The sequence below is a fragment of the Octodon degus genome, unplaced genomic scaffold, assembly GCF_000260255.1.
Source record: "Octodon degus isolate 3935 unplaced genomic scaffold, OctDeg1.0 scaffold00132, whole genome shotgun sequence".
Lineage (NCBI taxonomy): Eukaryota > Metazoa > Chordata > Mammalia > Rodentia > Octodontidae > Octodon > Octodon degus.
Genome location: NW_004524708.1, coordinates 2,896,648 through 2,907,547, shown reverse-complemented (window position 1 = coordinate 2,907,547; position 10,900 = coordinate 2,896,648). Strand labels below are relative to the sequence as shown.

Genomic DNA, 10,900 nt, shown 5'->3' with positions numbered 1-10,900 from the left:
TTTGGTGGAACCGGGGATTGAACTCAGGCCCTTGCACTTGTCAAACAAGTGCTTTCAAGATATATATTTTTTAATGGTACCAGTGATCAAACTTGGGAACTTGTGCTTACCAGGCAGGCACTTAAACCACTGAGCTATCTCCCTGGCCCCCTAGAGACCATACTCTTAAGTGAAATAAATCAGACCCATATGTCCAAACATCATTATTGTCTCTTTAGTGTGAGAACTTGAAGGAGAAAATGGAATCTGAAAGGTACAATAGAATCTTGGAAAGAAGGGAAAGAACTTTTTCAAAAAGAAAAAGTAACACTCTCCAAAGAGTTACTGAGTTGAAGAGAAGGACAGGAGAGGGAGTGGGGAAAGAGTTTATCTACATATATAAGCAAGATGGTTTAGACAACTGTGCTGTGGATTTTTGTTGATCTATGGAAAGGAGTAGATAATATTTAATTTGTTTTGTCTTCCTTTTTCAATTGTTTTTCCTTTTTTCATAATTTCTTATATATTTCTTTCTTCTTTCAATTTTGCATGCATATGTCTGGTAATATGAATGCCTACTTGGAAGACAACATTGTGCATTACAACACATACTGTGAAGTTTATATTATTTGTTAAGTGAAATTCTGTATTATTTGTAATTTTTCTGTTTTAATACTATTTTCTATTCTCTTTAAAAACAAAACCAGTTTTAAAAAATACTAGTACTGTACTTATCACTTACTGGATGAGTCAGCCATTCTGAGGGACACACAAGTGACTTGCCCCAAATTATAGTATTAGTAAGAGACAGAAGAAAGATTTAGGGGATGGGAACATAGCTCAGCAAAATAAGCACTTGCCTGGCAAGTGCAAGGTAATATTCCCTGGTATTGAAAAAAAAAGAAAAAGAAAAGAAAGAATTAAACCCAAGCTGCTTTTCTCTAATTGGTACTACTAAAATGAAACACTAATGAGTGGATATGCTAAGGTATATTAGAATAGCTCTTGAGGGGAGAGTACATAATCTATTCAAGTAAACTACACAGCCAAGTATAGAGAAATTCCCTGGGGATCTTACTCCTTTCTTCTTAGAAATATGTGTCTAATATTTCTGAGTCATCCAATTCATCAAGACACGATCATAAATTTCAGGTTCTTGTGTTTTGTCTTTGGGACTGTTCTTTCTAGACAGGTAAACTTGTATGTAGAACATCTGTATATCCGATTAAATAATGGAATAGAGAAAAGAAAAAGAAGTAGAATAACATAATGATCCACGTCCATACCACCTCATCAGCAATTAGAATCTGATAAGTTGAAACACAATGATGACAGATGAAAATTGTTTATATGGATCTATGTAGTATTTGTAAGCCTGATGGATAGCTGTCTTAAAGAATGTTCTACACTTTTAGCTTCATCAAGTAAATAATGTGGTATAACTTCCTGCAATGGCAAGGCTCTGTCCTAATATGCCTGGGTGTTTCAATAAGGTGACCAACTTCCTCTGATAATCTACGATTTGCTTCTCAAATCATCTACTAGATACATGACTAGCAATAACTGAAATCTTAAATGGTATTATAACATGAAGCACTGTTTACAACATGAACTAGTTTTGAGTCAGGTATGACAAATGTCAATCTCACTTTAGTTTTCCCACTCATTAAAACAATGACATGGGAGGTGAGGGAGGGCGTAGTTCAGTGAGAAACCATGTGCTTAGTTAACATGCACCAGTTTCTGGATTCAGTCACCAGCACCACTCTTGAGTTCTGTCTACTCTGGGAAAGTCATGCTCAGAGGTTAGATTGGGACAGAGGCTCTGCATTCTTTCCCTAGTGACACAAAGATGTGTCTTCCTCCTACACGTTGCTTTGGAGGTTCCTGGTATCCCAGCAGAAGTCTCTTGGGGAGCTGTGTGTGTACAAGTAATGCCAAGTTAGGATATATTCAGAGTTCTGTATCCCTTGAGCTCAACAGCTCTATCCTAGATGTGCCTCACGAGCTGATCCCTCAAGTCTGTGCTGCCACTTTGAACAGCCTTTCCGCTCTTTCAACAAAGAAATCATTTTGTCTGTAACCATGTGAGTCAAAGCATCCTACTAAACAAGAAAGATTTCAACAATTAATTGCTTGATTTGGTTCCCAGTGGTCCATGGGTCAAGCCAAGGTATTTGTGTTTCTCTAGGTAACTTCACAACACAGTTTCAGGGGCATATGACACTAGAATAGCATGACTAAACTGAAGGAATTTAGTTTTCTTCCTGGAGCCATATGACTTACATATAATAGCCATGCTTTCCTGGTTTAGTGGTTTCTTTAGTCCCAAAGACAAGTGTTCAATCTGAGCTTCTTCACATGGGATGTTAGATGCCACATTGGGCTAGCCATTCAAACTTTGCTACCCTGAATGTATTCAGCTAGGATATTTCTAAGGAACCACTGCACCTAGGTGGGTATTTAGGCATGGTTAGACAGTATATTTTGGACTCTCATATGTTTAAGATGTATGTGTGCCTTTGTCCATTTCCTTTCTGTCTAGTCTATGAACGTATTAGTTTGATTTGCCATATCCTGCTCAAATAGTATAACCAAGCTCAAATGTGTAGCAGCCATTACTATGACTACTACCAATGAGGCTACTATCAGAGAGAATGTTCCTTAGGAATTTCTTCTCTATCTAACTCTTTCCCCAGGATGCCCTGAGACAGGTGCTGGGTTCAAGCTGGCCTGAGGTTTTTGGCAAGGAGAGAAGTCACATACACTGGAAGCTTAACTAGCAGAGTGGGACCTCATGCTTGGTAAACAAGCAGCCAACAGCAGATGGCTCTTGCGAATCCATTCACTACCCCCTCTGGGTCAAGGCCAGATTTGAAGAGGGCCTTTAGCTATGAAATTCTATTACCAATCCCATTTCCAGTCCAGAGAGACAGTCAGTCCCCTGGGAGTAGAAAATAGCTGTTTTTAAGAACTGTGAATGAGATTGCTCCCTGAGATTCACAGCACTGAGCACAGAGTGGCTTACACTCAGAGTCACCACTTATCAACATTGCATGCATAGCACATACAGGAAAGCACATGCAGCTGGCCCACATCAACACCACACAGATGCCAAGTAGAGCCTGCCAGGAGGTATAGGACAGCACGGAGCTTCAACATGCAATAGGCACCGCCGACCCACAGAAGATGGGAGAAAGTGGGGCTGAAGGCTACAGCTGGCACAGGTCTGGGGCATTCTAAGCCCTAGAGCCCTAGGAATGTAGTCATCAAGCACTCCTAAGAGGGAATAACATCATCAGGGCCAGGATTTTCTATCCACTCAGAAACTCTGAACTTAGGTTTCTTTATTTGTTCTCATAATAACCACTCATCCTCAGGGAAAAAAATATATGCTCACACGTATGTTTGCCTAAGAGGGATCGTTAGTGATACATAAAGGAAACTACAGAACATAATCAATTCTATTTATAGGCTAGATGCAACCCTTTGATGAAGCTAAGGCCAAGAAAAAGGTAAACTACTACTTGTGTCCTACATTTTGGACAATTTGGCTGTTAGGTTGAATTTGCAACTGTCACCGTAAATCTGTACTGAATGCATTTTACAGCCCATTTGAAATTGCTTCAAAATTACAAAACCTAGCCACAGGCTATTTATATCCTATCCTCTAATCTTAAAGAAATCAGTGCCAAGCTTTGTTAAACAGGCCAGTGCTCCAGCCATCCCATACCCAGAAGAAAGGAGAAAGGTACGGCTGTGTGCTAGAGGGCCAACCTGTTTTGCTCTTTCTTTAGCTTGATGGATATTGTAAAACAAAAAACAGAAACCTAGGACCCAGCAGGATAGGTGCCTAACCTGGATTATTCAAGAAGGACAAAGCGGTGATGTGAAAGAACCAGAGTAAACCTGGCTTCCATTCTTCTTGAAACTGTTGATAACATCATGACTCTTACTGTGACATAAACACCAATAGTACTGGGTAATATACTACGGGCATGAATTCGTTATCCCACATTTTAAAAAATTTACCAACAATCTTATGGAGCTCATGTTCAAAGCCATTTAAACTCTGCTATCTTTAGTGTGTTGGTTACAACATTTCTAAAAGAATGACTGAATTCAAGTTGGTAGCGAGGCATGGTTAAGAACTCAGTCTCTTCTGGATCACACAGACTCCTAAGATGTGAATCCAAGTTTGGGGAGTTATTCTTTCCTGTAAGCTATGCCTATGTTCAGGATACACAGTTTTCATGCGGTGCCACTTTCGGGTGGTTGGGCGATGCCAACTGGATAAATAGTAGCTCCAGTTCATCCTGCAGCCCACTGACCAAGGCCTGGGATCATGGGAACATCTGTGTCTATGGAAGCAGAATCATCTGCGTTGTGAAAGGAGCAGCAGCCATGCTGCCGGTAGCCCACGTTCCAACCCCTGCATCGTGCATCGTTGGGAGCACTGAGTTCTCTGTAGTGTGCTGTGCCTTCGGCTGTGTGCTGACCTAATTTCCAGATTTAAGAATGCTTGGTACAAGCAGGTACATATTTATGTCATAAGTTCTACTTTGTCGTGTTGTCCACAATAATGATCAGAAAACTAAGTAACTTTCTTCTGCATTAATGTTGAAAGAATACACTTTAGTTGTCCTAAGAAATCTCTATGATTTTTATCAAACACTGATTCTTGGTTGTTTCAGTAACCACATAGCAGCATATGTCCTAGATATAAACTTAATGTCAATCAAACATTTCCCTAACAACCTTTCTTTTTAGCTAGTTCACCTTTGCATGGGAAAAGATGAAAGTAGCATAAACAGCCAACATTTGAAGAAATCACTAACTCCAAGGAATGTGTAACTCAATGGAAAGCAGTAGGCCTCATAACACACCCTCTAATGCCATTGTATGTAAGACCTACCCTTGGCAGGGTATCGTATCCTGGTCTGGGATCCTTGATTCTTCGAGTTGTTGATATGCTGGTCCCACAATTCCGCCTAGTCTGCTTCGGGGTGAGGGTGGCGTCCTCCTGAAGGCATTCCTATGGAGCATACCACTTCTCTGTCCAGGGCTACAGCAAGAGGAGAGACTCCTGCTGGGTTGAGGAAAACAAAAGAAACAAAAGCAACCCTCAGAGATATCACAGCAGCATTCTTCAGACCTCTCACACATAGCACTGCTCCCCAGACCCTCTGTGTCCCAGGCCAGAGACCATCGATGAATCAGACCATGTGTCTGGATGAGAACAGGTGGTGTCCAGTTTAATTTGCCAAGATAAAGAAAGGCTCCTTTGTTTTTGGCTTTTTAGTTTAGATAACTACTCACTGAAATAACTGAAGCTTTCCAATGAGAAGCAAGAGAAGAGCTTTAAGGTATCCTCAAGATCCCAATTCCTCTCTACCCTCAGTATTCAAGCTGTCTTTCTAATTGGAATAAAAATGGACTGATTAGAGACTAACAAGAACAAAACATAAGAAACCCAGTAGGGATTTATGGAGAAATTTTCACTTCTGAGTGGTAGAATAAACAGCCCTTACTTTAATTGGCACTCTTTCCTTAGCATATGTATTAAATTCTCCGTTCACTAAACCAGATTTTTATCAGTTTCAAACTTTTACTTTTGAGCCTGCTTTTAATAAATATCTGGTTGAAATTTCATTTGGTGTATATATCCAAAATGCCCACATATTCATGTGCTTGTAGATGCCATCAAAGGGCGAACATGAGATTTCAACAAAAAGAGACCCCATGCACTATGAAAAGTAAAGGCTAATGTGACCCATTACCTCATCCAGATCCAATCCTATCTCCATGCTACTGTGAGGAGAACTCGGGGTGTGGACATTAGCTACACACCAGGCTATGGCCAGCTAATTGCCATGCACAGATATGTGAATTAAGAAAGATATGGAGGCATCCACATTGATTCTGAAGATACAACTCTACAAAGATTTTTTTAAAGACTCTAAAATGTAAGCAAGGGGGTCAGGGAGATAGCTAAGTAGAATAAGTCCTTGCCTGGAAAGTGCAAGGGCCTGAGTTCAATCCCAGGTTCTGCTAAATAAATTAATATAATATATTATAATATAATATAACGTAATGTAATATAATATAATACAAGCAAGCCTATCAAGTTCTGAAGGGGACAGTCTCACAAAGGAACTTTATCCATATTACTGTATGACTTGGGTCTGTCACTCTTCCTCATCCATGTTACTATTATTTCTACTTACATATAAATCAAAGTTATGTACATATTATTTAAAATTGGAGTTTGAGGACTTGACAAAGGAGTGCTAGAAGCTACCTTTCTGGTTTGGGCAAAACGAATAAGCATACTTTATATTCCACAAGCCAACACTAATTTCTTGAACTGGGGCTGATAAGAGATCACAGATTGACACCACTAACATCCTTCACTCTCGACCATGATACATCCTGTCTGTTGAGTCCCAGGATACCTATCAGTAAAGTGTATTTAGCTTTGTCTCTGAGCCAATAAGGCTAAGGGCCTCCTCATTGTTTCATTCCCTTCCTATTCCTATCTCCCATCCCATGGCCATTATGGAATTTGCAAGATATGAAGGCCTGAGTGCTATGTTTAAGTGTGGGTATTTACTAAGAAGCATGAGTTGGGGCAGTACTTGTAGCACAGTCGAGAGAAATAAATGATGCAATGGTAAAAATGAGGAGATTTTACCATTGCAGACGTGAGTTCACTGTTTGAGAGAAAAAATACAATTGTAAGAGATACTACTGCCTCAGATCTAGTAAGAGTGGGAAACTGTTACTGTCCTTTGGCTGCAGACAAGAAGGTGCAACTACTAGAGGGGAGGGAGCTGCAATGCTAAGGCTACCAGCCTGGCTCCTCAGCCGCACTCCCCTCAAACACAGGGTAGTCATCCAGCAGGGAGGATAAGGGCAGAATTGCCACGACCTCACTTTCTTTCCAGCTGTCTCCTGCCTGAGCCCCACACTGATCCTACAAAAGCCAGAGGACAAGGGAGATCAGAGTCTTCCCGGTACACAGTGGAAGGCAGACAAATAGAGACTGGGTGTGCAGTGAAGGAGAACAGCAGACTGGGGTATCATTGTGCTGTGTGAGTGCCTTCCATAGGTTACTATGGAGGTCATAGGTGGCAGCAGCAGAGCCTGCCAATCAAGTGCCCCACAGCTCAATGTCTTCCCTGTTCTTCGGGCCACAACCTGGGACCTCAGAGTTTGCCGGGATCACTGAAAACCTTGAACTGTGTCACTGTAGGGGGTCTACCTACAAGCTTTTAATCAGCAATGTAGGTCACTGTTAATGCCTTAGCACATTTCTATAAGAGGCAGTTGTATTAGTTTTCTTTTTTCTTCTTCTTCTTCTTTTTTTCTTTTTTGGACTAAACATGAGAAATAATGGTTTTGTGTTAATAGCTTTGTTTCATAAATAAGTTATCCAAATGAGTTATTGTCAGTACACAAAAAAGACATTAATTATTCATACTTTACTACCCTGTCATGACTACAAAACCTACTAACGTGAAGTGGGGACCTGTCTTAAAAGAGTTCTGAACCTAGCAATCAATCAACTTTTCAGGCCTTTTCAAGCCCAGTGGCATTTAGAAAGTTATGGAATAGTTTGCAGGCTATAAATCAGTGACTGGGTTATCAATTCTGAAAATGTTTAAGTCTATTATGTGTTTTGCCAAACAAAACAACAACATATTAAAGTATAATTCACAAAGTTCTAAAAGCACTCTATAAATGAGCCCTCACCTATCTACCAGGACCCCATGCACCCCAAAAGATACCACAGTGTCACTCAGCAAAACAGAAATTCTCTTAAAGATGTCTTTATTTAATTTTTAAAAGAACACTAGAAACTTGGTAGAAGTTAAATTTAGCAGGAAATATAGACAGAGAGGAACTGGGGGTAAGGGCATTGGACCTCCAAAATATAATTTTTAAAAATTTCAACTGCAAAGTATTTATGCATAATATAGTCCTAGAGTAATATAGTAAACTCTTTCACTGGACTGAGAATATTATTTATGTTCAACAAGGGGAAAATACTGTTTTGGAAAAAAAAGATCCATCCTCTAAAAGGCCAGAAATTTTAGACTTATTTCCCTAATTAAGACAAATTCTACTAGGTCCAGTGAAGTAAAATGCTCTTTTAATGAGAAAATATTCTAGAAATTCAACAAATGATATATATTAAAGCTCCCAGTGAATACACGAAGAAATTATCCAAGAGTCAAACATATTTCTATCCTGAGTTGAAGTAGTTCAGCCATTTTTCAAATTGGCAAACCCTTGGTATCTCAGTAACTGTTCATGTAAAACAGGAATAAAAATCAGCATTGAATGGATTAGAGGGGTTACTGGGATGTGAAAACAACCGTGATCAGAAACAGGAAAATCCACTCATGAGACCCATGAAAAGGAAAGGAGAAAAAGTGTTCCTTTTCCGTGGCTGTGCTTTTGGCAAGGGGTGTGCAAATGCTCCTGAGATATATACAAGCCACAAATCAACAGCATCTGGCTTTCACAGCCATAATTAAGTTTTTAAATTATATTTTTAAATTTTGAAAACATGATTTTTGTACCAGCAAAGGAAGGCTTAGTCTAGGCTTCATTTGCATAGAGAACAAGGATGTAAATTTTGGACACATACATTATCTCTTATAGCACTTAGTCCCAGACCTTACCACTTGGCCTGGAGTATAAGTGTCTTCATACATAAAACACAAAACACAGACTGCTTAAACAAAGCAGTCAGGCTCAGGATGCTGTGGTTCGATCCCCAGATCCTCAAGCCTTACCAGTCCTGCCCTGAAGGCATCCTGAGCCAGGCCCTGTCCACCCAAAAATAATCCTTCTGAACTTAAAAAAAAAAAAAAAAAAAACACACACACACACACACACACAAAAGAAAATTGTGATAGAGAAGATGCTGAAGAACATGTGCAGATGCAGAATGTCATGAAATGCATGAAACAGTGTCATCATATTTGGCTTCCTCCCCTCAAGAACTAGTGCCTGTGGTCAGCTTGCTGAACAGTGCTACAGCTATAGAAGAGCTCAAGGGATCCCAGAGAAGGTTCATTAGCATTTCACCCGAAATAAATATTCTCCTCTTTGAGGACCAAGCTAGAAGATTTGGAGGGTCTGGGAGAGATGAGATACTGACTTTACAGATAGTGAAAAAGAAGCTTAGGAAACCCTATTCTTAATACTTTTTCCAAATGCATTGTTTCATTCAGTCTCTACCTGTAGCTTTGAAGGGTGGATTACTAGTTTTGCAGGCTATTGTAGGGAGAGGCATTGCAGGCTCCCACACATGCTGGTGTCATTGGATCTTTGCTTTACCTTCTATGAGCTACTTGGACATCTCCTTGGAGTACAACAGGAGATGCAAGAAATGTCACCTCCCTTGAGTACCTTACCCATGTTTTGGCACATGTGTGCAATGTATGCCCAGTGTGAGTGTGTCCACCCCCACAACAGTGAAGCACCTGTACCTGTGATGTTTGACAGATTGGCTTCCTCTGTCAGGAGAAGGGGCCTCGGGGAATGGCTGAGGGCCACCAAAACTTGACTCCATCATTTTCTCCAGTGCAGTCACGGGATGCCTTTCTGCCTTTGAATACTGTGGGAAATCACAGCAGAGTTAAGTTGGAGGTGTGTTGTGAGAGGAGTCAGTCACAAATGAGTTAATGATCAAGAAATTGCTAGAATGCCAGCATCCCTGGGCACAAGACCAAGAGTAGGATGTGTGTCTCCTTTCTCAGAAGTTCGACTACACACCCCACACTCACCCTAGTTGCCTCTGAGATTAGGTGAAATCCATTAAAGAGGTTTTTACTCAGCAATTCCATGTCTACAACCATTTCACACTGTTCCTTATAGTGAAGAAGCACTTATAAGCACACTGGATTCCACATATAATTTACAAAAAGAAAAATAATAAATTAGTAGCTGAACTATTCATTACAGGAGTTCCACGGGTACTGACAGAATGAACTCCATGATTTTCTGAGAATTATGAAGGACATTGATCCAGAATATCCCCACCATGGTCTACTGCTTTGCTTGTTCAGGCAGTTACTAGGTAATTACCCTGTCGTGAAGAATTTGTGAATGGTTCACTCTTGGTTGCTCCCAACACCTGGCTTCATCTTTGATTGTACTATTTTACAAAGTGCTGAAATCTAGAGATGACGCCGTGAGGGAGGCTTTGCTCCCCAAGAAACATCATGCAGCATCTCTAGGAGCCAGCAGCAGCAGGGCAAACACTCCCCAGCTACTTAGCTCTCAATACAAAGGATAAAAATATCTCTTAGGACTATTGAAAAAACTCAAAGAGGAAACAATGAAGATGACACCTTAACATATTTTCTAGTTATATGGTAACATCATCTCTGAGGTTTAAGAAACTAAGTCGGTGTTAGAAAAGACAATCTACACATTTCAGAGCAAATGTCATCTCTAATCAATTGGCAGAGGCTGCTTGGAATGTCATGTGTATCTGGAATTTAAGGATGACTTCTGAAATGAGAACTCAAAAAATTATTATACCTAGAATACAAATGAATCAAAGAGCAAAGAGTAGGATATATGTTATGACAAACATCTTATTAAAATGTAGAGTATAAAATTAACTTGTGAAACGAAAGTCTATATAATTTCAACATGTGTGGAAGTGATAAATATAAGGCTCAACACAATGGGTCAACTTGAGAGGTCTATAAGCCTAAGTAACTCAGCAGTTCTCCATTCTTAGATGTAGGAAACCATGTCACCACTGTTCTAGGATGTTGTTCATTATGTTAACTTAAGAAGTTTAACATCCTGGGCTGGAGAGATGGCTCAGTGGTCTAAAGCACCTACTTGGAACAAGCTTGGCAAGGCATCAGGGACCGCGGTTCAATCCCCCAGC

The 10,900-nt window shown here is 40.1% G+C and overlaps 1 protein-coding gene across 1 annotated transcript in view; it reads right to left on the bottom strand.

Annotated features, from left to right (window-relative positions):
• Nrg3 (neuregulin 3) overlaps positions 1-10,900 on the bottom strand; it is a gene marked incomplete at its 5' end in the record, with an annotated part of 1,166,638 nt that overhangs the window by 2,261 nt on the left and 1,153,477 nt on the right. The window contains 2 exons of the mRNA XM_004641247.1: positions 4,895-5,044; positions 9,483-9,610. Of these exons, the coding sequence (XP_004641304.1) occupies positions 4,895-5,044; positions 9,483-9,610 (278 nt within the window). The remainder of the gene's footprint in view (positions 1-4,894; positions 5,045-9,482; positions 9,611-10,900) is intronic.